The sequence below is a fragment of the Strix uralensis genome, chromosome 2, assembly GCF_047716275.1.
Source record: "Strix uralensis isolate ZFMK-TIS-50842 chromosome 2, bStrUra1, whole genome shotgun sequence".
Taxonomy (NCBI): Eukaryota; Metazoa; Chordata; class Aves; order Strigiformes; family Strigidae; genus Strix; species Strix uralensis.
Genome location: NC_133973.1, coordinates 79,856,350 through 79,882,501, shown reverse-complemented (window position 1 = coordinate 79,882,501; position 26,152 = coordinate 79,856,350). Strand labels below are relative to the sequence as shown.

The 26,152-nt window shown below is 39.7% G+C and overlaps 1 protein-coding gene across 4 annotated transcripts in view; it reads left to right on the top strand.

Moving 5' to 3' along the window:
• DNAJC3 (DnaJ heat shock protein family (Hsp40) member C3) overlaps positions 1–26,152 on the top strand; it is a 40,763-nt gene that overhangs the window by 9,778 nt on the left and 4,833 nt on the right. For 3 of the 4 annotated variants that reach the window (XM_074859410.1, XM_074859411.1, XM_074859412.1), the window contains 8 exons: positions 1,038–1,112; positions 13,288–13,440; positions 14,733–14,914; positions 16,945–17,064; positions 18,785–18,890; positions 18,998–19,118; positions 23,893–24,025; positions 24,866–25,014. In XM_074859410.1, coding sequence (XP_074715511.1) covers positions 1,038–1,112; positions 13,288–13,440; positions 14,733–14,914; positions 16,945–17,064; positions 18,785–18,890; positions 18,998–19,118; positions 23,893–24,025; positions 24,866–25,014 — 1,039 coding nt within the window. Of the gene's footprint in view, positions 1–1,037; positions 1,113–13,287; positions 13,441–14,732; positions 14,915–16,944; positions 17,065–18,784; positions 18,891–18,997; positions 19,119–23,892; positions 24,026–24,865; positions 25,015–25,265; positions 25,338–26,152 lie in introns of all 4 variants that reach the window. The other variant, XR_012627604.1, reaches the window with a different exon arrangement.

Sequence of the window (26,152 nt, the reverse complement as noted above, 5' to 3'; positions counted from 1 at the left end):
TGTTCAAGTGTAAAACGTACTTCGAAGAAGGTTGTTTTTTCAGATTTTGCTAAACAGAAATAGAAAATACGCTATTGCTTTGAAGGCTTTAAATAGGATAAAATAATAGCAATGGTGTATGTGCTTGAACTTGCAACTGTGCTGAGTACAGTCTAGCCAGTTATTCTGACAACTAATAGTAGTTTTAAGTCCCTCATGGATTTGTGCTAAACACTTTCCTTCTCTCACTTGTGGTTATTCTCCTCTCAGTCACCAAGGCTATGACCTCTGAGGTGGTGGGGAGGTGCACAGATACCTCTGTTTTTCTTCTGTCTTAATCAGCATTTGATTTGACTCATCTCTTCTCTGCAGGAACTGTCCTAATCTCACTGTTTCTTCCTATGGGATTGTTGCAAGTTCTGATTTACTTGCCCTTTTCTCACTACTACATTCTGTGTGTGGAGACTGCCTCGCTAGTTGGAGACTGATGCTGAAGTCCTCTCCATCTGATTCTCTTGTCTCCCTTTTCCATGGGCAGGGGCATGTCCTGTATCACTTACAATGAAGGAGAAAATACTAAGTTCATCATTGCATGAAAATATTCTTATCATAAATCAAAATCTTCTAAATCATTAACTTGTCTTTTTACATAGCTTCTATTATTCTGAAAGTTTAGTGGAAGAATTAAATGTGGGAATTGTTTATTATTTATTCTAATTTCTTAAAATCTGTAAGCAGTTCTAATCAGGAAAGTGGTGTAAGGTAAACATTCACTTTGTTTTGTGCAACTCTTCAACATGAGTTGCAGCTGCTCATAAAAACTGGCTGCTTTTTGTCCCTCAGTTCTGGTGCAGAGTGATCCTTTACCACCTGAGAGGCCTCATAAAAACATTGTCAAATGGAGAAGACAGAATAGATGTTATAATCTGTCTGTTTCAGCTTGTTAGCTGTAGTAAATGAAACTTTTTTTTTTCCCCCTACTGAAGAAAACTGAAGCTTATGTTCATACTTTGCTGAATTCCAATTTGGAAATCAACAGAAATTATGTTTCATTTCAGGCAAGATTACAGAGAGGACACTTACTGCTCAAGCAAGGAAAATTTGATGAAGCAGAGGATGACTTCAAAAATGTGGTAAGTTGGAGGCCTAAGTTGGAACTACACTGCTTTTAAGACTGGGTTCTGAGCCAAGTTTCATCTCAGTTCTGATGTTCTAGAGCATATGTGTACATATTACTTGAGTTTGTCTTTCCTGTTCTTTAAAGGTATTGTAGCTAAGCTACCTTGTATGAATAAATGACTGATAAAAGTTGCAGTGCAGTGATGAAGGTGAAGGCAGAAGGTGTTGCGTGAACTAGCACAGCACTTTGAAAAGTCTCTTTTGTGTGCCTGGCAGTTGATGATCTCTGCTCGATGACACTTACACTAGGGATCATTCTTGGTTCACAAAGAAAGGATAAGTAACATGGGATTCAAAGTACGTAATTGAACCCTGCTTTATGTCGCTATATTCAGGTCACCCTGGGAAATCACTAGGGGCCTCATGGATCAACCTTTGAAGGTTTCTGTGTCTTTTCACTAACTGCAGAAGGATCCCAGGCTCTTAATTTAGTCACTGGGCTGTTAAAATCAGTGAATTTCAGTGGCATGCATCTGCGTGTTTTCTCACCTGCATAGGAGTTCTCCATCTTTCATGAATGTGTTGACAATACTTCATGATCAGGAAGTGCCCAGAGTTTCCATATAAACACAGTTGGATATTACCCACCTAAAACTCACTTGGATTGGTTTTTTTCTTCAATGGGTATTTTGTGCATTTCAGCCTTACACTGCAAAAATAAACTGATCTAACCCCAGAACAAAATTCCTCAGAATATGTGAAACTCTATTCCCTCTGTTACACAAAATTTCTGTAAGCTTAAGAATAAATAAAATTAGTTCTTCCTCTTGCTTCGAACAGCTTGCATGTCCCTTATGCCAAAATAAATAGAATTTGCCAGTGAAACTGATGCTGTCTTGTTGGCGTTCTTTGAAGACTGTGATGGAGAAAGCAGTTCTGTGTTGCAGATTACAGATGTTTAATGGAAATCTTACTAGTGAGTATGTATGACAAAAACAGAGCCATTCTACCGTACTCTCTGCAGGGCAGTTGGGAGGAATGGCTCTTGCAGGTATGAATACCAGACAGTCTTTGTGTTTGTAGCAAAGCTGCAGTAGCTTATTCTGAAATTCATGTAGCAATGGCTCCTCTGGCTGCTGCTGCTTCCTTAGTAAGTTTGTTAGGAGTGTGTGGTCTGCAGTTGCACGTCTGATTGCAGTGCAGCGCTGCTGTTTGCAAACGTGGGAGAATGTCGCTCAACTCTGATTAACTGAGGACATAGTTGCTGCAATACCAATTACGTGATGTCAGTGTTGATTCTGAGTTTGTGTGTGCATCTCTTTGCAGTTACTGTTTCTTGAAGTATTGCTTAATGCTACACATGGAAATGCTTCTCCAGCCAACTGTCAAGTAGCTTGCCCTTTTTCCAAACCAGCTGCCAAAATTTAGATTGCTGCCTTTGGACAGTCAGATAGTTTCAGTCTTCAGTCAAGTTTTAAATCCAAAGTGGAACAGAGTCTTCTTCTCAGAAGCTGATTTACAAAGATACTGTATTGGGTCCTAAATCTTAGATCCAGTTTCCTTGGTTCTGTGAAAAATAGTGCCTGCGTACTTAGAGAATATGGCAAGCAGTCTCTTTTGAAGAGCACAGTTTTCAGTTAAGTACAGTATATTCAAGCAAAATAAGCCATTATTAAAGTAATCCTTTGTAATAGGTTAATTTATTCATATGGGGAAAAGGATTAAGTTATCCTGTGTACCTTGAATCTTTTAAGTAGAATACAGATTTCTTTGAGAAATTTCCCTTGTTTTCTTCTAAGTCTTTCAGATAGTCAATCTGATTATTCTACCAGTTCTCTGTGTGTCTAAAATATCTAATATACTCTGGCAGTATGTTTGCATTTAAATATGAAATTGCATTTAATCTCAAGATGAAAGGAAGTCAGTCACAATACTGTGAAATGTATTAACATTCTGTGTTTCTTTGGGGTTTTTTTGTAAATGAGGGGAGGAGAGAAGGAGGAAGACTGTTAGGGATTGCATAGCTTTCTAAATGATTTCAAGACTTTTACATCCAGATGCTGTCTTCGCTACCAGAAGCAATAGGGGCAAGGTAAATAGTAGCCACTAGGAAGCTTTGACTCATACTGTAAGTCAGTGGTCAAGAAGCCAAAAGAAGTAATACCTTGAAATGAAAGTTCCTTCTATTGCTAGCGTAGATACAGCACGAATAAATGCCAGTGGGATCTTAATAGCTTTTAGGCTGGAATTTAGTTGTGGATTGGGTACCTAAAATTGTGTGTTTTACATGTGAACAGACTATGTAATCTATGATTCTGCTCTTTAGTTGAGTAAATGTAGGTCAGGATCTGAACAGCCCTCTATCATCTCACTTGGTTGGCTGGGTGTCAGCTTACCAGAATGCTCTCGTTCTGGGTAAGCATGTAGCACATCAGCAAACTTTGGTGTCCAAATCTGGAGCTACATTGGAAAAAAGCTTGGGCCATCCTGCATTAGAAGTGCATAGGCTCTAAATCTACAAACAGTCAGTGTAAGTCAGTAGGTGTGCACCAGCCTGGTCATACGTTTGAGTCTGCAGAAGTTGAGTATCATGGAAAGATGGAGTGGAAATGCTGTATTTAAAAAACAAAACAAACCTCCACCCCATCCATCCCCCTTCACTGAAAGGGAAGTCATAATTTGAAGAGAAATCCACTTTCTTTACTGTGCAGGGTTTCAGAACATTACCTTGAATAGGTGGTCCTGAGGGTGTCACATGCTTACAGAAATTACTTGTGGGGTGTTAAATGTCATTTTGTTACCTTCTATGGGTATAGGAAATAGTTATGTAGATGAGATGGGCTTTCTTCTGGTAAAGCCATCCTTCTTTGAAGTAGATTGTATGCCCTTGAATGGCAGTAGATGTGTTATCGCTTATGTTATTTCACACAAGACATTGTTTGGGTCGGGTGTTGACTTCAAGGGAGCAGATCAGATTTGAAAATATTCCCCACTTTGGGGTTGGAGAAACCAGGTCAGGGTGTGGAAACTAAGGAGAGTAATTTTACTCAGACTACTCAAGGACAGACATGTACAAGTGAAATGGTTTGTAATTCCGTGTATGACACTTGCATTAAGTGTCAGTGTCACCAGTGTTGCTTTCCATGCCTACCAGAACTGCAAGGTGACTGTCGTGGCCAGCAGCCAAATGCCATGCAGCTGCTTGCTCCCCCTCCCCCTCCTCAGGGAGTGAGGGAGAGAATTGGAGAGGTACAGGTAAGGCGACTCGTAGGTTGAGATAAAAACAATTTAATAATTGAAATAAAGTACAATTTAAATGATAATGATAATAGTAGTAGTAGTAATAGAAAATACAAACGAGGAATGCACAATGGGATTGCTCACCACCTGCTGACTGATGCCCAGCCCATTCCTGGCTAGTCATTCCAGAGAAGAGAGAGTCCTGGAAGCGAGACTGAGCTTCCTGATCAACCCTCATCTATCTACTGAGCATGATGCTATATGATATGGAATATTCCACTGGCCAGTTTGGGTCTGTTGCTTTGGCTGTGCTCCCTCCCAGCTTCTTGGGCACCTGTGCACTGGCAGGACATGGGAAGTTGAGAACCCTTTGATTTCTTAGCAACGACTGAAAACATCAGTACATTATCAGTGTCCTTCTCATATCAAATGTCATACTGAATCCAAAACACAGCACTATTCTAGCTACTAAGAAGGGGTGAAAAAAAAAATTAGCTCTATCCCAGACAAAACCAGGACAGTGACTGATGAGATGAGCTGAGCTGTCTGTAAAATGCTGTTTTCTGCTAGCATATTCCAGAAGTCTGTCAAATCCCAGTGGAGACTCTGAAAAGCTTTTTTTTTTTTTTTTCCTTTTTCTTCCTATCTCTCCTCTTAGAGTCATGCTCTTTGAAAGGGATCTCAGCAGTTTAGGAGATGCAGTCATTTTGAAAGGAGAGAAAGAGTAAGAAAAATTCAGCCCATCTAGATGGAGGGGAAGATCACAGGTAAACTTTCCCAGCTTGTAACAGCAGCAGTTTGGTGCAGACCTTAAAAGAGTTATTGAAACTATTCTTTACATATAATAGTAAAACTATTCCTTGGTGTATACTTGTGTAAAGAAAGAATTTTCATACACTTAAATTCTTTCTACACCATTTTGTAGTATGTGGGAAAAGTTTCATGAGCACCCTTGTCGTGGTTTGAACATGGCCAGCAGCCAAACACTATGTAGCGGGTCACTTGACCTCATCCTGCCCGGTGAATGGGGGAGAGGCCTGGAGGGACACAAGGAAAACTCGTAGGTTGAGATTAAAAAAAAAACCAAAACCCACACAGTTTAGTGATTGCATGAAAACAGTAACAATAATGGAAAGTACAAATGGGTAATGTGATTGCTCACCACCCGCTCACTGATATCCAGCCCGCTCCCATCCAGTGATCCCAGAAGAATGAAGATCTCGCCTTTGCAAACATGGAAGCGAGAGAGAACCCGCCTCCTTTATATACTGAGCATAACGTCACATGATATGGAATATTCCAATGGCCAATCCAGGCCCACCACTCTGCCTGTGCATCCTCCCAGCTCAAGAAGAGTTAACTCCATCCTAGCTGATATCCAGGTAGGGTGCTCTCGCTGTGCTCCCTCCCAGCTCAAGAAAGCTAACTCTATCTCAGCCGAAACCAGGACAACCCTAAACCTCTTAAAAGTTACATGATTGCTAAGCAGAGCAGTTTCTCTGGGTGTCAGCTGATGTCATCTGCCTGGACTTGTGCAAAGCTTTTGACGCTGTCCCATATAACATCCTTGTCTCTAAATTGAAGAGACATGGATTTGAATGGACCACGCGGTGGATAAGGAATTGGCTGGATGGTCACACTCAAAGAATTGCAGTCAACAGCTCGATGTCCAAGTGGAGAGCAGTGATGAGTGGTGTTCTTCAGGGGTCGGTGTTGGGACCAGTGCTGTTTAATGTCTTTGTTGGAGACATGGACAGGGGGATTGAGTGCACCCTCAGCAAATTTACTGACAATGCCAAATTGTGTGGTGTGGTTGACACGCTGGAGGGAAGGGATGTGCCATCCAGAGGGACCTGGACAGGCTGGAGAGGTGGGACCATGCAAAACTCATGAAGTTCAACAAGGCCAGGTGCAAGGTCCTGCACAAGGGTCAGGGCAATCCCAAACACAAATACAGGCTGGGTGAAGAGTGGATTGAGAGCAGCCCTGCAGAGAAACACTTGGGAGTAATAGTGGATGGAAAACTGACTATGATCCAGCAATGTGTGCTTGCAGCCCAGAAAGCCAACTGTATCCTGGGCTACATCAAGAGAAGTGTGGCCAGCAGGTTGAGGGAGGTGATTCTCTCCCTCTCCTGTGCTTTCATGAGACCCCACCTGGAGTACTGTGTCCTGCTCTGGGGTCCTTAATATAAGAAGGACATGGACCTGCTCAAGCAGATCCATAGAACGGCTATATAGATGATCAGGGGGCTGGAGCACCTCCTCTGTGAGGACAGACTGAGGGAGTTGAGGTGGTTCAGCCTGGAGAAGAGAAAGCTCCAGGGATACCTTATAGCGACCTTCCAGTACTTAAAGGGGACCTACAGGGAAGATGGGGAGGGACTATCAGGGAGTGTAGTGATAGGATGAGAGGTAGATTAGATATGAGGAAGAAATTCTTTACTGTGAGGGTGGTGAGACACTGGAATAGGTTGCCCAGAGAAGTTGTGGCTTCCCCCTCCCTGGAAGTGTTCAAGGCCAGGTTGGACGGGGCTTTGAGCAATCTGATCCATTGGAAGGTGTCCCTGCCCATGGCAGGGGGCTTGAACTAGATGATCTTTAAGGTCCCTTCCAACCCAAACCATTCTGTGATGTTTCTACCCCATGTGGCATATCGGTACTGGCTGTCTTGTGAGGCAGTGCCCGTGTGAGAGCAGGCAGTGGGAGTGACTGACTGGAAAGGATGGGAGTACTCCTTTCAGGAGCAGAGCCTCTTGTGACCCCAGCTTCCTGCTTTATCTGGAGATTGTTGTTTTGGGTTTTTTTTTTGCTGTGTAGTTCCCTGTTGGCTGAAATTAATCATGAATTTTGGACAGAGGACATGATTCTTATGCCTTGACATGTTAAGCAATACTACATTTCTAGAAACCTCTCCCAATGGCCAACAGATGCACCATTGATGAAGTTCCTTATGTGGACCAGATTTTTATTTCTTTCTAGTGATAAGAATGACAAGTCATTAAGCTCTAGCTTTTTCATTTGCAACTCATCTACCAGTTTAGAAATCTAGAACCTGGAGGGTAATAAAACATGTCAGCAGAGGGGTCTAATTCTTGTGTTCAGAGTGCACAGGATGGAACAAGGATTAAGCAGAAATCCCTAGATTACTTTAGAGAGTCATTGCTCGCAGTATAGGAATAGTATTTATTTCTCTGCTCCAACTTCGGTTGAGTGTTCATATGCTTTAGTATCAAGTTCCTTCTGTTTTGGTTATTAGTTTCTGAATAATAGAAGTCAACAGGACAGATCTGTGTGCACATCAACACTTATGTCTAAGGCCTCAATTCATGAAAGCCCTGGTATATTTTATCTTTAAGCATGTGATTTTTTAGTGAAAATAAAAGGAATAGTGGTATATTTTGGTTGATGAAAGGCCTTCTGAAAAGGTGACAAAACCAATGCAAGTCCTGGTGGCCCTCTATATATGCATTGTAATATTGTCTGTAACCTTGCTTGTGTCTTAGACAAAATGACAAGCATTTGAGTTGCTGAATTCTGTAGAAGAGACAAAAATAAAACAGAGCTGCCTAGTCTATTGGAAAGTGTGTATGTGGTGGTTTGACCTTGGCTAAATGCCAGGTACCCACCAAGTCGCTCTATCACTTCCCCCCCCTTCCCCTTTTTTTCTCAATAGGGCAAAGAGGGGAAAGAAAATAAGATAGGAAAAAAAAAAACAACCCTTGTGGGTAAAACAACAGCAGTTTTAATATAAGCAAAGCGAAGCAAAGGTCCGCGCGCGGAAGCAAAAAAAAGAAAACAGATTTATTCTCTACTTCCCATGAACAGGCGATGTCGGGCCTTCTCAGGAAGCAGGGCTCCAATACGCGTAGTGGTTGCCTCGGAGGACCAAGGGTGACCCCACCCCCTTCCTCCTTTCTCCCGGCTTTATACTGAGCAGACGTCATATGGTATGGAATATCCCTTTGGTCAGTTCGGGTCAGCTGTCCTGGTTGTGTCCCCTCCCAAGATCTTGCCCACCCCGTCCCACTGTGAGGGGGAAATGTCGGAAAGAGCCTTGGTGCTGTGTAAGCACCACTCAGCAGTAGCCGCAACACCAGTGTGCTATCAACACCCTGCCAGCTCCCAACATAAAACACAGCACCATGAGGGCTGCTACAGGGGAAAACCAATTCCGGCTCAGCCAGACCCAGTACAGTGTAAAGGACCAAGTTGTCATATTTCTTTTAAATTATCTTCTTTTTTTTTTTTTTAGACTGACTGTAATGTTCACAGTTGCAGTTTGTTGCAGTAAATACTGTAAATTGAGGTGTCCTAAATATGCAATTCTGTCTCCCTTGGAAGCATAAACATTTAAAAGGTGGAAACTGAAGGTGCTGCTTCCAGCTCCACTAGATGTCAGCCAAGACCAAGTGATTGAACACTGTACATCTGCAAATTGTTTCCTAATCTAGAGAAGTCCTCAGCTGTTGCAACATACGCTGGACAATAGTTTTTCATGGTTGGTTGGTATGTGTAATACTATTTTGTATGTAGGTGGAGGAAACCATCTTATGGTACTGTAAGTTCATCTGAGTAAGTCACTGGGCAAGCTTGGGTGGGGTATTTGAAGCTCTCTTAGCCAGATGAAAGTAACATTAGATTGTTTCCAAATACATTCCTCTGTGGTACTGTGATCATCTGTAGCTTCCTGGGTAAAGAATAAAAGGTATTTAAATATTTCCTTTTTTCCATCTGTCTGACATCATAGTTGTGTTACCTAATAGATTGCTCTGCCTGGAATATACTATGTTATATTCCTTTGTGCAGTGTTGCTAAGTGTGCAGATGTCTTGATCTTAGGTAACGCAAACCATGGAGGTTCCTCCAGTTTCTCTTGGAATGTTTTTCGCAAGCCTAATTGATTTCTTTAACTTGTCTGAGTATTTATCAGTTTGAAAAGCAAGAAAATAAAACAGCTTTAGAATGTGTAGATGTATGCCTCTGTTAGTGGCACTGGACCACTGTAAGCAAAGTATAGAAACAGTGTGTCTATAACATTTTGGCTTTTTTAACAGTATCTTGTTTTTTAAACAACAGTATTCCAAGAGTTTTTCAAGTTGATAGTGTCTGTTTATAATACTAAGATACTCAAATGCTACAGATGAATTGCCTGTGTACCTTGAATCTATGCTCTTTGAGAGTCTGGATTTTGAGTTGTTGTGGGTTTTTTTTTCTCAAGGTGGTTTTGACTGTTCTTCATTAGAACTCCTGTACTAAATGCCCAACTTTTCCCGTTATTTTTAATGGGCCATTGCAAAGGAAGATGTACAACTGTGTAGCTGGAAAGCTGGACAGGTCGTGGTAAGCCACTGAATTAACCTAGCCATGTTTTGTAACTATGCTTCCGAAAAAAATCGTAAAGCAAAGAGTCCTTACTAAACTTAATAAGTAGGAGGCACTTGCTCCGTGTTCATGATTTCTAGTTCTGTGTTCGGGGATCCCTATTTTAGCATGGTAACAGACAATGTTGTAAAGCTTTGTTAAATAAAAAGCATATTGCTGATCCGGAAGGCATAATTGTAAGATACATGTAGGTGCAACACATTGAAGTATGCTAATTAATTCAGACTGGCACATGGCATATGCAGGGTAACAGCATCCAACGCACACAATACAAATGGATCCTGTGTAGTTAACAGTGGTCTTGCTTCAGTGTTTTGTCACTGCAGATATACTAGTTTGACTGTATCAGTGGCCTGGTATTCACAGTATTGTTCTGAAGTAGTGCTGCATTGTATTTTTCATGTATTTTTTGTGTGTGTGGCTGGTGTAACTTTTCTGTATGGTTAGAGAGGTCATATTGACGGACTTGTGAAATAAAATGAAGTATGGCAAGGGGAGTTATGTTGCTTTTTGGAAACCAGCATGAATTGTTTAGCTTGTTAAAATGCTTTTCCCATCAGAAAACTTTTAAATACTTGATGTTTGACCGCAAACACAAGGCAGCAATTCCCAGGCTGCCTACTTTAAATAGAAATTATCTAAGCACTTTCTAGATGCCAAGAAAATGCTGGATTTCATGAAGCAAACTACTAATGCCTTTTCCTACTGTCCTGGGTGCAGCAAGGTAATGCTGCAAAGTTTTGAGTCAAGTCTGTGAGATAAAGTTCTGGAAGAAGCCATCTTCCTCACTGAGAATAACGGAGAGAAAGATAGATATATGTGCAAATGCTTTTAAAGCTCAACTTGATAAATTGAGTGGAGATAATGATTTTGTTCCCCTTTAATCTTGCTTACTTGGGGTGGAAAAAGTGGGGGTTTGCTTACCCTAGGGTGTGTTTCTCCCCTATATTGAGACTAGGCTATAAAATAAAGCAGCACCTATAGTAGTCAATCTATGATAGAGAATTACTTACAGTAACAAAGCCACTCCTGTATACTGGCCTTTGTTTTCTGTAAAGGAATTAGGTGCGGGTTTGGTGGCAGAGGGTTGGCAGTGAATGAAAGCTGCTGTTAACAGATGGCTAGCTCTTCTTGCTGCAACTTAAACTGCAACTAATTTAGTGTTCAAATGTAGTAAATCTCAAAGACAGCAAAGGATACTGTGCTGAGAACATGTTTCACCAGTAGCAGTGTGCTTGTCCAGCAGAACTGAGCAGAGCATAGCTTCTGACTTCGTGCTTTGGGTCCGCTGATGAAGCATGCAGAGGAGTGTTAGGCTTGCCTTAGACCTGTATTAAATTCAGCTGAAGGGTTTTTTAATACTTTGCTCCTTTCTTGGAAATCTAGCGCACTTAGTACAAGCAGTTGTTCTGAGTTGCCACCCCCAAGTTTACTGCTCCACAGGAAAAGGAGAAATAATTGAAATGTGATTCGTAATTGATAGTGATGTGACAATCCCCTGATCACGGGGCAGAAAGAAAAAAATTGGGAAGTAAACCAAAATGAGAGTATCAAACAACTGCATCATGTTTCCAGCTTTTTTTCTGGGAGCTGAATGAATAGTCGTCTTTCTGTTAATATTACTTATTAAAACATCATAGTAATACACTAAATTACTTATTAAGAGCTTCTGAGTGTGTATTTTCATCATACTGTAGCACCCAAATGCTCGATGGCTTTAGTTTGAATGACAGCTTGAAAAGTTTCCCTTTCTTTGTTAACTGAACAGTTATCTAGGATGTTTCACTCAAATGGTCTTTATTAGTATTGGACATGTCTGTAGGATTGTCACATTGCTTTTCATATTCCACTGATGTTTTGCTCCAAATAAATTACAAGAAACATACAGTGCAGTGTTACTATTGTGAGATAAGTTTAAAGGGAAGCATGAAGTTCATCTATAGCAAAAGCTCTTAATTTTTAAGAGGAAAATGCTGAGAAATTGAGGAAGAAATTTAGCGAGTCAGCTGGAACTGAAGAGAGTTTTGTAGTCTTGGAATTTTTAAAATTACAGGTGCACAAGTTTGCTTCTACTACAAGCTCCAGATTTGGGGAAGAAAAGATGCACAATATCAGGGGTTTATAGGCAGAATTTCTGTTTGAACCAGAAGAAAAGCTTTTTGAGAGTTAGATTAGGAGTCAGCCTAAAAAGAAGAAAACTCTTTGATCACATTCCTCTCGTCTTGCTGAAAGACAGTATAGGGGATAAAGGAGAATTTTCAGGTCTATGTACAGCTTAATTTTTGCCAGAGTAAAATGAAACAACTGCATAAGGTTCAAAAAGACTTAAAATGAAGACTCTAAGACAGAGGTGGGGCCTGTGCATGCTTTTGATGTTGTATTTAGGCTTTTCATATATTTAAGTGTTAGAACCAGGGGAAACTTTGTTAAAGGAGTTCTGAAGGCTGATGTTGAATTACATTAGAGACTTAAGTACAACATATGTGAGTGCTTGAAGAACTTACTGATGAGAAAAAGCAAAGAGGCCGCTTCGAGATAAAGGAGGAAAGAAAAAGTGCTGGATGACTTTGAGGAATCTAACTTCAGTCAACATTCCACGCATAAAATGCAAGGTGGTGCAAGTTTTGATTTTAAAACAATCAAAATTAAAAAAAAAAAAGTCCTGCTGACCTGTCCCTTTTAAAACTTTTGAAGGTGTTCTGATCAGCAACAGGTGTGAAGCCATCACCTAATTCAGACTACATGAATCTTACAAATGAGTTCCTGGCTTTGCAAGGGAATGGCTGAGATTCTTCTTGGCCCATGTTTGTCTTCCTAGGTCATAGCAGAGTTGCTTGTGAGGTGTTTTTTAATATATTTTTTTTGAAAATACAAAGCTGCCTAAACAAATGAAAGCAAGTACAATGTAACCCTTTCTATGTGCTCAGAGAGAGGAGTTTGAGAGAGTCTTTGTAGACAAAACTTTAGACTTGTTTTAAACTACATATGAAAGAAAGTGCAGAAATTCCCAGATGATCCCAGTTGAGCCTTTCCCCCATCTGTAGCATCTTAACTTGCTGCTGTAGCTGCTTCTTTTGGGGAAAATGTAAGAAACACAGCTTTACACTAATACTTTGTGACGTGTGGCATTTTTTGTCATGAATTTATAAATACGTATTGTGCTTAACTGAGAGATGTGATTATTCCATGTGGATATACCTTCTACTGATGCTGAGGAATCCAGTGTTTAATAACTGTCTGCAGAGAGATGAATTAACTAGGCTGCAATGAGAGGTCCGTGACTTCCAACATGGGGGGACAACAACTCTTTTGTATGATGTCTCTAATGGTAAATGATCAAGTGTGGTGGGGGGAGGAATTAGATTTCTGTGACTTCTGACAACTTGTATTGAAGCTAAAAATGTCATTTTTCTGAAGTTTGGAGTTTGACACATTTCCAGTGGAATTCTAAAACTAATTTTGCTTTATTTGCAGCTTTAGTCAGTTCTTCATGATATGATTATTAATGGGACAAAAAGAGATCCTTGAACAAGCATTTTTGTCTCTCCCCTTGTTAATGTTTGCAGCTCAAATCCAATCCTAGCAATAATGAGGAAAAAGAAGCCCAGACTCAGCTGACAAAGTCTGATGAGCTACAGCGCCTGCATTCACAAGCATTATCTGCCTACCAGCAAGAGGATTACGAAGCCGCTATTTCTCTTCTTGATGAAATCTTGGCAGTAAGTATTGAGTAAAATGGTACTGTGAAAGGGAAGTAAGAGCTCCTGTCTGACATCTGTGTATTTTTGTTTAATAACTTCTTCACTGATGTGAAAACACTTGGTGTAATTGACTCAGTTTTGCTGAGCACCATGAGTCCATAATGAAATTGGAGAATGCTGAACGCTAGCTGCAAAAAAGTCAAAATAATATCTTGTAGTTTGGGTTAAAGATACAACTTCAGCCAAACTTCTGTTACAGATAACTTTCTTGATTATACTTCACCATTTTTCCACAGTTCAGTGTTCTTGGGGAAGCTGGGAAAAAAGTTGTTCTCAAACCAATGAGATTTTGCCAAATATAGGGGGTGTAGGTTTCTTATCTAGATTTTTCATTGACTATATGCAGGCAATTTTTGTCTTGAGAAAATTGAGTAACAAAAGATGAAAAAAATCACAAAGTTAAAATACATAGCTATCTGGATTTTCAGCTTGTTCCTTGGATATCTGTATTTGTTGAATCTTAATCAGTGTATGTAGTCTGCTAGTATAAGTGTAAATAATCATGTGTGCATTTTGTGTGTCATATAGAAATATATATTAAAAGACAGTTAACTGCTATGACTCTTCACATACAGATTAACGCTGACTTGGCATTTACAGCACTAGCTTTTGGTGAAGAAACTGCCAAAGTGTGGGAGTATGTTTATGGGGAGGGAATGTGGAAAAGCAGAAAAGCCTTGTTCTCTCTAAAATGATGGTTTACAGACAAATCGTAAGACCCAGAATAAGTTCTCTAAAATGAATTATGATAGGCAATTCCTTTTAAGTAATTATTCTGTGACATCATTAGTCATGACATAGACATTTAAAATCCAGATACTAAGGTCAAATCTTGCATAGCTGAATCTTACCCACAGTCTTGCTTCTAGAGGACAACTGACAGCTTGGTCCTTGCTGTTCATTACCCCTATTCTTTTGGGAAGATACAATAATTTATGATTCTGATATCCTTCCCTGGAGGCTCAACAGACTGTCCCAGTTTAAGCAGTGCCAGTAGATTTAATTCATCTCCCTGCATGAGCTCATTGAATCATTTACAAATTTTTCAGGCCTTTGTTTTCTATTTGGGCAGGTGCATCACAGCATCCACCAGGAAGCAGAGATGCTAATTTCATGCGCTCTGCATGCAGCTTGAGCCTTACGCTATTGCAGTTGGCAAAGTGAAATTAAATGGGATTTTTTTCTTGTTGGGGAGGAAAAGGAGTGAAGTGTTATGGACCAAAACCAAGCTTTAATTTTGATTTCTCAAGGTTTGTGTTTGGGATGCAGAGCTACGGGAACTTCGAGCTGAGTGTTATATAAAGGAAGGGGAACCAAGCAAAGCCATTAGTGACTTGAAAGCTGCTGCCAAATTAAAGAATGATAACACTGAAGCCTTCTATAAAATCAGCAGAATATATTATCAGCTGGGGGACCATGAATTATCACTCAGGTAATTTTACTGTTTTCTGTAATCATTATAATTGAGACAGAAAATGTGATGATACAGGTCATGATAAACCATGAAATATCTATGCTGTCTCGTTTTTGAATGGAGTAGCAACTCTGGATCTGATAAAGGAAGCTCCTTTCCAGAAGCTAAGACCTGGCAGTGAAGACACCATGTTTATTCTTGGCAGACCAGCCATCAATGGTTCCTAGCATCTTGTTTACTTTAATAGAAGCCATAGTGCAGGTCTGTCAGAGTTGCTTACGTTTACTTTCCTTACTGTATTTCTTCATCCTAGAAGAAATTGTTTCTCTAGACTTGCTTTGGTGGAGCCTTTTTTTAACCTTGAACCTCCATTCAAGTTAAGTTTACAATGCAAGCAAAAAATGTATGCATTAAGTCTTAAGGCTAGATTTTTATTTTCAAGAGTGGAAACAAAGGGTTACAATCTTAAGAATAAATAAAAAGTACAGGAGCATCCAAGGATTGAGGAGCTGGGGATCTAGAGCTATCAATCTTCCCTTCTTGCAGACAGTGTCCAGTGTTTTGGATGATTTTTTGGTAACACCCTACCCTTTTATTCATACTCATTTAAGTTCAGGGTGTTATTCACATATGACCCTAGTCAGTCCTGCAGATAGCTGCCCCTGCCCAGTCTGGACTGTTAACTTCATACTCTGTGCTCAGTTGGACAGATGGTATAATCCTTTTTGCGCACAAATGGTTTCTGTGCAGCTCATTATCTCAGATGTGCTACCTTCATCTCCAAACTCCTTCCAATATAGTTTCTGCCAGAGGATCTGTTCAGTAAGAAGTGAAGGGAACTGGAAGAGCCTGAGTTTCTTTTCTTGGTGGGTGGATGGAAACTGCATGTGATTATAACTGCAAAAATTCATTTCATAGCTTGACAAAAGTAAACACCAAATAACTAATTGGTTTGCGTTAGGAATCCCCTTTCCACAGTATACTGAATCTCTGAAGCTCACAGGTCACTTCAGTCGTGACTTTTGGTGGCTGGCCATCACTTAGCCTGGTGATTTCAAGACTAGGTGGAATTTTTTTTTCTCTGAAATCCACACAGGGGCTTCTTCTGTTAATAACCAAATCTTAAGACTTTTATAAGTATGGTTGAGAGAGCTGTTGAACCAAATGGTATCAGAGTGAAGGGATAAGGCTCTTTTCTTCATTCTTCTCTGGTACTATTTTTTTTTATCATAAAATATACTAAGAAAGAGTTCTGTAGCTCTTGGACTTGCTGGGTGATTAATCTTATCCTTCCCTTAGTTTCTTTCCCTTACCTTTACAGGCTTAATGATTTTCAAATAATAGATATTTTTGTCTGTGCTTAGGAACAAAATAAGATTTTGTGATCTTCTGAAAACAACACCTTGGTTGTGCTATGATGACTCTATATGATACAAACTTTTTATTCCTCCATATGATTGCATTCTGGGTTTTTTTTTTTTTAAAAAAACTTTCAACTATTTTAAGAGCTATCTGCCCTAAGCAGAGTCTGATTAAACGGTCTTCACACTGAGAAGTCAGGCTCAGGCTTGGCTGAGATTCCATCAAAAGGAGAAGGTTTGAGTCTTAGCTGAGCTTTGTTTCAGGCAGCATAAAATGTAGTTCTACATAAGTATTTTGTAATATAGCTGAGTTATTAAATATACAGGGAAATGACAACCAGTTGTATCTGCTGAATATAATTTTTTTCCCAGGGTATATTTTTATTCTGTTGGTTAGTCAGTTATTAATGTCACACTTCTCCATCTTTGCACATTTGGCAATACAAGATAATTAAAAACAAAATTAGACAAATATCCCTGTATATTCTGTAAGACTTATTTTGTCTTGATTTAAATTCATTTTTGAATGAAGAGAAAGGTTGTGTAAAGCAGTCAGCTCTTGTTCTGGTCAGCTTATAGATGCTGCATTGTGTTTCTAGGTGAAATTTCATAATGTGTGGTGATGTCTTTCTGTTTTGGGTTTTGGGGTGGTTTATTATTTTTTCTTCCTTACCTCCCTGTGAAAAGTGAAGTCCGGGAGTGTCTGAAACTGGACCAAGACCATAAGCAATGCTTCTCTCTCTATAAGCAAGTAAAGAAACTCAATAAGCAGATCGAGTCAGCAGAGGAATTCATCAGAGAAGGCAGGTAAGTGTTCACTGCTATATTAAAAAAAAAAAAAAATCACTACAGAGACACCAACTTATTATTGATTGAGGAGTTGATGAAGTGATGCTTTTTGCATTTGTCAGTTGAAGAGGATAACTGAGCACAGCTCTCAAATGACAATTAAAATAAATATTGATTCACATAGTGACAATCCTATTCTGATTCCTTCTGATGCCAGTGTCGTCTCTTTGCATACTTAACAACTTTGTGGAGCAGACAGTAAGACCAAGATAGGGATAATATTTGTCAGCCCTTGTATATTATTACTCAGCACTGATGGGGCCACACCTGAAGTGCTGGGCTCCCCAGTGCAAGAGAGGTGAAGCTACTGAGACAAACTCCAGCAAAGTGCCACTAAAGTGATGGTGGGACTGGAGCATCTCTCTCGTGAGGAAAGGCTGAGAGAGCTGGGATTGGTTCCCCTGAGCCTTCTCTGCTACAGGGTGACCTCATCGATGTATATAAATACCTGAAGGGAAGATGCAAAGAGGGCGGAGCCAGGCTCCTTTCAGTGGTGCCCCGTGACAGGATGAGGGGCAATGGGTGCAGACTGAAACAGGAAATTCTGTTTGAACATAAGGAAATGCTTCCCACCACCCCCTTGTCTCCACTGGGGCAGGTTGCCTAGAGAGGTTGTGGAGTCTCCCCACTTCGTTGGTACTCAAAATTCATTTGGATGTGGCCTTGGGCAACCTGCTCTAGGTGGCCCTGCTTGAGCAGGGGGGTTGGACCAGGTGACCTCCAGAGATCCCTTCTGTCCTCAACTATTCAAAGGACCTCATCTTTAGACTAAAACTACCTAGTAACTCTGCAGTGTCTTGATAGCAAAAGTGGATCTGACTGCTGGGCTTCTTTTATGCACCCTCTTAAATGATAGACAGTGCCTCTATATTCTTCTGCTTCTTGCTTTACTTAAGTTTTTTATGTTTCCAAGCACACAACATCCAACTGTAAGGATCCCTAACAAGTGATTAAACATTGTCAAGCTGGCTTTTTAAAATGGAAATATATCAGGAATGTGAATCAGCACAACTGAAGACAGTTTTATTGTGAGCAGTTCATTTGGACTCTTCTGCACATTTTCAGGGAGTCTTCTGAGATCTTGAATTTCTCCTAGCTTGTAGCAACCCATGGGTTCAATCACACGCTTTCATTTTTAGGTGAATGCATCTTTGAAACCTTCACAGCAAAAATACATTTTACTGTGTGACATGCAGAGAAGAAGAAAGGGAGAAAACAGCCACCTGATTCAACCTGGCATGAAGAACTTTTTTCTTTTTTGTACCAAGAATACAGATAGTACAGTGCTCACAGCAAGACCTGGACTTAGTCCATCTCAGATACCAGAGAGGGAGATGCTTTTTTCCCAAGTGCAGAGTGGTGTGTTGGACAGGAGGCACATCTAGAGACTCTCTGTGCACACTGAGGGGTTGTAGTCATTATCTTCTGCAAAAGCCTACCAGGCATAGTGTCTGTCTCATAGCACAGAAAAGGGTATGGGGATGTAACTGAAGTGACTGAAAGTTTTCTTCATACTGTTGTCTCACACCACACCTTTAAGACTATTAAATTTAAGGTACCTTGCTAGAAGGATGTGAAAATCTGAATTTTAATTTTCAAAAATCTGTAAATAAATGACAACACCCTGAAATAGTTATTACATTTCATGATGATATGCTTATCTCTGTGATTTAAACAGGTATGAAGATGCTATCAGTAAATATGAATCTGTAATGAAAACTGAGCCAGAAGTCCCAATTTATGCTACTCGTGCCAAAGAAAGGATTTGCCACTGTTTATCAAAGGTAATTCTGTGTATCTTTCTCTGTAGATTTCTTTAAAACAAACACATGTGCACACACACACACAAAAACCCACAACTTCATGTTTCGTTTTACTTGCTCCTCTCTAGAATCAGCAGGCTACAGAAGCCATAAAAGTTTGTACAGAAGTTCTGCAACTGGAACCAACCAACGTGAATGCCCTGAAAGACAGAGCAGAAGCTTACTTGTTGGAAGACCTGTATGAAGAAGGTACAGCTGTATGCAGTTTGCACATACTTTTTGTGGCCGTTTAAAATGCAGTCAGTGTTTCAAAAATTTTTTAACATGCACATTAATTCTACACTATGTTGTTATCCATAATCAGCACTGGTAGTTGCAGATTTATAAAAATACCTGCTGGTAATTTTGTCTTGATTAGTATAAGTGGAATGTACTTGTTTTATCTACAGTAGAGTTGTCTTTACAACTGTGGGCGATGTTCAGGATGTTTTGAGACAGTACAGCTTACTCAACTTACTCAGCTGATTATATAAACTGTGTTTATGGCAGACAATTGCATTTAGAGATAAAAGGTAATTATAGTTAGGGTGATGTAAATCCATTTTAGGAACTCCATTTTAATGTCTTTAGATGGCAGCATGAAACAATACTTTTTTCTGCCCTAGTATATGTTGAGGGCAGAGGAAGATAGCAGCCATTGCTTCACCTCAGTGGGTCTCTGTAGTGCTGCTGTGAAGACCAGTAAACTGATTCTACTCTTGAGGCTACATTTTCCATATGGGGTTTCCATAAAATGCATACTGTTACGTGGTCCCATCTACAGCCATGGAAAGTAGGGACTGAGTAATGGGTGTCTCCAAGCACACCATTGTGTTGTTACCTAGCTAATGCTAATGTGCTATAAAAAAAATCCTCAAAATTTAATTAAGTGAATCTCATTTCCACAAGAAACCAGGCTTAAGAAGGAAATGTGGACAATCTGTCTGTTCCATCTCTGTGCTCAGTCATGCAGCAGGCTTGGAAGCATTGGGCTGTTTGAGTCAAATATGATGAGGGAAAGAACTTGTAGGCTTTAAATCTGCAGAAAACTACTTCCATTAGTTTTAGTACTTACAGAACAGTTTTCTGCATTCTGGTGCTGGATCTTTTGCTTTATAGCTGAACAAAAAAAATCTTTTTGATTTAAACATTCATGAGGCAGCTGTTCTCATTAATAGCACGCTCAGATTTTTTTGTCTTTTTGAGAAATTAATCGCTAAGAGATGATATTGCTCACCTCTTGAAGCTCACTTCAAAAATGAGATACTTATTTTTTTCTTTTTTAGGCCTCCTTGACTCAAATGAAAACATGGTATAAAGGGAAGTGGTGTGGTTTCAGGCAGTCCTCTTCATCAGCCCTGTAGTCTTTGTACCTCTGAAGTGACCTAGTCCTAGTCCCTCTTTGTTGAGGTGGCAAGCCTTCTTCCTCTTTATAAGAAAAAGGGTGGAAGACAACAGCATTTCAGAGAACTGATGACTCTTGTACAAAGGGATTGCTTAAAAAAAACCCCTAAAGTGTGAGGAAAAATTGTCTTTCTGGTTTTTTTAGGGTAACGTTTTTCTGTCTTTTGTTTAGAACTGCACTGTCAACCTAAAATGTGAGGCTCAGGAAGGTTTCACAGTGATGAGGCCCCCTTTGGGCATTTCCACATCTTTTTCTGTACTTCAGTACTGTGGAAGTAAACTCAAGTCTGTTGTGAAAAGTAGGTTTACAAATGACTAAAAATCCCACTTCCCTAAAAATAGTTAAAGGTACAGAACACCAACTATATCCTGTAAATGTAGATTATGGCTTGTACAAAGGTTTTTGGTTTAAGAGGAAGGAGTATCAGCAAAAGGAGAACCCAAAGAAAATTTAAGATTATTTTTTCCCCTCAAGGTGTATGAATCTTCAGCTTAGAGGAGGGTTCAGAGAGGGGCGGGCCAAACAGGCCTCACTGTGAATCCTCTTAGACGTACCTTTCGCTTCTTACTAATGAACAGAATTGATCTGTTTGTTTTCTTGAGATTGATTAATCTCAATTTGGATCTTTCTAACATTATCTTCTATTAGCTCCTCATCTATATCCATTTCCTCTGGAGTGAGAGAATCCGGCAACTCTTGCAAATTAGAGGGGAAAAAAAGTTTTGTGACAAGATCCTGCACAAATGCACAGAGCCAACTTGGTCTTGTGCTGGAGCAAATGCCTCCCTATTATGGGTTATAAGAAAGCATAGAGAGGACACCCATGGGATCTGGGAGAGCTTATTTTCCTGAGCTGGAGCCTGCTGGGCTTGGCCTAGCCTGGTTCTGAGTGGACGACCACACTGCAGTGGAACCGTGCTTCTCCAAATCCCTGTTGTTTAGCATATCCCCTGCCTTCCTCCTGCCCTTGACAGTAGTGAGATTGTTATAGTTACACTCTGCCTTCCAGCAGAGCCTCCATAAACAGTATTATAGTCCATTAATGTTAGTCTGCCTGAAGGTGTCTTCACTTAGCCTTCAGTTTTAACTGCTATAAAATGATGGCTGATTTCTCTCTGCTGTAGAAAACAGTAGAGCAATTAAAACTGTACTCTCATATTTAAAGGGGCAGACTGATTCTCATTCTTCCGTCAAGAAAATTTCAAGCTGGAGGCACCTATTTTCCTGTTTAAAGACAGGAAATTGCAAAGTACTTGTAATTCGGAACTTTGAAGGCGATTATTGTTAAATGTTCAAGATGCACTTCAGTATGTATAGCTGAGTTCTGATTCCCATCAAATGGTTTTAATTACTTTATAATCACATGGAATCCAGGGCTTGTCTACAGAGACAGATGTGTAATGACTCCCTTTCTGGCTTACCTCGTAAGTACAGGAGTCTAAAGTATACAGCACAAGTTTTGTCAAAGAAGGTGAAAAACCCACCCTGCTGCTTCAAAATTAGTCAGGACGCTTTATTTTTTTTTCCCCCTCCTTGCCCTACTACTGTAGAGGAAACAGTCCCTATTTCAGTAAGAGCAAAACTGGTTCAGTTATTTCTCTGACAGAGTTGGCGTGGACATAGGTTGTCTGCAGTTACTCGTGTTTGATAGGAAATTAATTCTGCATATGGAATAATGGCCAGTCTTGGTCACTGTCTTCTAAAAATGCAGGCAAGGTAGGAAAGCCAGCTAAGGTTTTTAGAGATACAATGCAATTGCTATTTGAGAGATTGTGAAGACTCTTGTATTGAAAGAAGGAGAATTAGATTTGACTGAAGTATTTAAATTGAAGGCGATACTGGAAACTGGTTGTTCCTTTCATGTTGTGGGACAGAATAAAATTGAAGTCTCTTCTAACTGAGAGAAAGTGCAAAACATACTCATTGTCAGGTGTGCTGGGTGCATTCCCTCTGTGGTGTGTAGCACTAAAAAGCATACCTTCCCAAATGCTTAATACTTGCAGCCTTTAAATAAGGTAGTCAGTTTTTAAAAAGAGGAATCTAGTATTGTCATTGCAAATACTTGACCCCTGAGCAGCTTGGTGTCCAGCAGTGGCGCATGCTGTAGGTGTTACAGTGCTCAGTGAAGTTGAGTAATCTGATCTGCATTTGGCAGGACGCTGTGATGGGACCTCCCATTATTGCATGAAGCAGATTAAGCACTCTGGTGCTTACAATTATTGGAGCAGTAAAGCAGCATAATGAAATCCCTTTATTCTCATTATTAGTTTTGACAGTATGTACTGGGCACACGCATTAGTGTGCTCTCCCGTTTGTTGGGGTTTTTCCATGACTGGACAGATTAATAAAAATACTAGCAAAAGGCAGAATCTTTTGTTCAAGCAGCAAATGACAGTGTCAAGCGATGTGAGAACAAACAGAAGTTCTGTTTTGTTTGTAATAGCATATGAAATTATTGGGGCACTGGAAATACTTTTTGGAATTTTATTTTTCAGTAACCAAAGCAAGATTGCAGCGGTATCAGATGTCTGGGTAATACAAATTCATTAGCACTTCCTGCTGTCTTGCTCAGAAACAGTGAAAAACAAATGTAACACCTGCTGAGAAATAGCATCTGCTTGGAAATAATCTGATGCAAGTACTTTGTCTAACTTGAGAAACCTAAGAGACTTGGATCTGCAAATGAGGCTTTGAGGATTATAACAGTGAAAGAAGAGCAGTCTCATTAAAGACTTCAACAGTTGCTTCCCTTGATAAATCTTGATATCAAAGAATATTTAACATTGGTGTCTTAAGCATTCACTTACCACTTACAATAATAATATTGTTTACTTAAAAAAAAAAAAAATGTAGACCTGGAATTTCTTAAATTCATGAATATGTTACAGCACCTCTCCCTATCTTGCTTTCATTCCCGAGAAATGCAACTCTTGAAATAAGAGTGAGAGCATGCCTTTGGAGAAAAAAACCTTAAAATATAAGTGTCTGCATATTATGCAGAGGTGTAAAAAGCAAATCTTTGTCTTTCACTAACAGTATGAATTTACTGGTAATCTGAAATCCATCTTTTTTTGTCATTAAAGAGGAAGAGACTTGCTAGCGTGTTGATTGAGTGCAGACTGTGGGAGAAGGAATATTAATTTAAAGACTGTATGATGCATCCTTCAGTTGAACAGCAATGTGGGACTAACATTGTGCAGTGGACTCTTCAAATACTAGTTGCTGAAACTTGCTTCTTGACTTCTGTTTCATCCCAGTCCTAGATGTTCATTATGTTCATCCATGTGACTTGTAACGTTTATAGTGTTCTGACCTACCACTAGTAATCTCCCTTCTCCTTCCTTTCCAAAAAGTGTGATGAACCTAAACAAAGAGAATTACCTAATTTATATGTGAAAATTAATCTCCTCTACTCCGAGGTTTTTCTAATTTGGAAAAAGAACATGGCAAGTTGAAATAAGAGTTTTGCTGTTTATATATGATAATAGCAAAACTTCAGTTTTGGTGAGTGGTTGAGTTCTTTAAGTTGAAATTTTCAAAGAGTTGTGTAATCATTTTCATTCACTTTTTTTATAAAAGCTATTAAAGACTATGAGACCGCTCAATCCAATAGTGAAAATGACCAGCAGATTCGAGAGGGGCTAGAACGTGCCCAGAGGATGCTGAAGCAATCACAGAAGAGGGATTACTATAAAATCTTAGGAGTAAAAAGGTGAGATATTAATATCTGAGATGATGATGTGAAAGTTAGTTATTAAACTAGTACAACTGGGGCTGATCACTTGAATTTGTTCTGCTGAGTGTTAGTTTTTGTTCCTGTACCTTGCTGCCTTCACTTTCCTACTATACTAGTTTGGCAGTGTTCAGCTTTTAAGTAGCATTTGTTTACAGTGCCTTTATAAAGAATGAGAAAACAACATTGGGAAGGAAGGGAATAAATCCCTTGGCAAGAAATTCTTAGTATAGATGATTAAGAGTCAGGTGAATCAATTGAGGAAGAAATGAAGACTGGAAAGAATTCCTGAAAGCAGCAAAAAATAAAATGGTGGCAGATGGTGTAATGGATTGGAAGAGTTTGAAAGGACTTGCTGAACAGTATCTAAAATATTTCTGCCATTAACCTCAAGAAACTAACAACTTCTCTTTCTGATGAGCACCACAGAAATGGTCAGTTCTGAACTAGTATTGGTCATCCTTCCAATTGTGAACTAATTTCCTCTCTACTCTTTGTGCTTTTTGTTACTCACCTGATTGTAAATTCTTCAGACTGGGAACTGTATTCTGCATAGTAGCTGGCAGTAGCATCTTTCCAAGCAAAGTAAATGGGTGGTGAAGGAAAGAGTGAGTAACCTTTGTTTAAAGTTGCAACCTGCTTCCTTTGGGTTTTGTGTAAAGAATCTTCAGTGCCACCCGCAGAAGGCTAACTAACACCTCATAATGTTCCTGATGCCCTTAATTACTGTCTAAGAGTTTAAAATAAACCTGTAGATTCACTAGTGTGGCATATGAACAATTAGAAAATTTTGGTATCTATATAATTTTGTCCATCCAGAAATGCTCGAAAGCAAGAAATCATAAAAGCTTACAGAAAGCTGGCATCCCAGTGGCACCCTGATAACTTCCAGAGTGAGGAAGAAAAGAAGAAAGCTGAGAAAAAATTCATTGATATAGCAGCTGCTAAAGAAGTCCTCACTGACCCAGGTAATGATTGTTCTTATGCAGTGACTTAATTTTTTTATTACTTTTTTACAGTAATGTAAAAATGCAGCAAGTCTAAATCATAACAAGCATTACAGTTTCCCTTTTTCCCTTTCTCCCCTTATCCATCTTGAGAAAGCAATGCACTAATGCAACAGATTAGATGCAAGTATGAAGTCAGATGTAAACATAGAATTATTTCTTGCGTTTCAGTGACTTCTGTTTAAAGTCAGATAAAAATTATTATTTTAAAGGTCTCTTTTGAGGATATTATCTTGAAGAGATTTCCAGGATTGATTAACTCTGGAGTTGCTTACTTGAAGGATGTGGGTGTCTCCTTCTGCCTAAAACTATTGCAAACCAGGCTTAGTTTTGCAGGCCCAGTCCCTAGGAGCAAGGAGCCCTGTCACATCTGACTGTCTGCTGGTCAGCTCTGGAGGAGGGGGGAAAAAAAAGTGAAGAGTGCAGTCACTCTCCTGGTAGACCCTGTGGTGTCTAGGAGATCCGATGTCTGTATCACCAGGAGGTGAACAGAAAGGGTTGGAGCATTTAGTCAAGAATGTAAGAAAAAAATGGAGTGGTGTGGTTATCTCACCACCTTTAAAAAATACAAGCAAACATACCAACCCAAACAACTGACAAAACCAAACAAACAAATGCACCCCACCCCCCCCCACACACAAACACCCACCCACCCACCCAAAAAACCACCAACCAAACAAAAACCCCAATCCTTAACCAGAGCCATCTGTTTGGTTGTTGTCTTTAAGTTGTCCCTGTATGGTTACTGGAAAGAGAAGCATCTAAAACATGTAGATACCAGAGTCTCCCATTTTTTTTATCTTCAACTGTTCAGGAACATCAAAGTGATAATTAGGCAGATGGGCTCAGACTTCCTTGGAGGAAGGGAAGGGAGCTTGAGAGTGATGAACTATATGACAAACACTTCTGGTCAGAAAACCTTTTTCTGTGTTAATGTGATCTTTGTTCCTAATTATGAACATAAATTAAGAGTTTTATATACTGGAATTGTTTGAGATGCTGTTTGCCTTGTCAACATCTCCAGGACAGGTTCATCTACTTTCTTGTAGACACTGTTTCTTATGTCACATTTACCATTCCTGTCAAACCAACCAGGCAA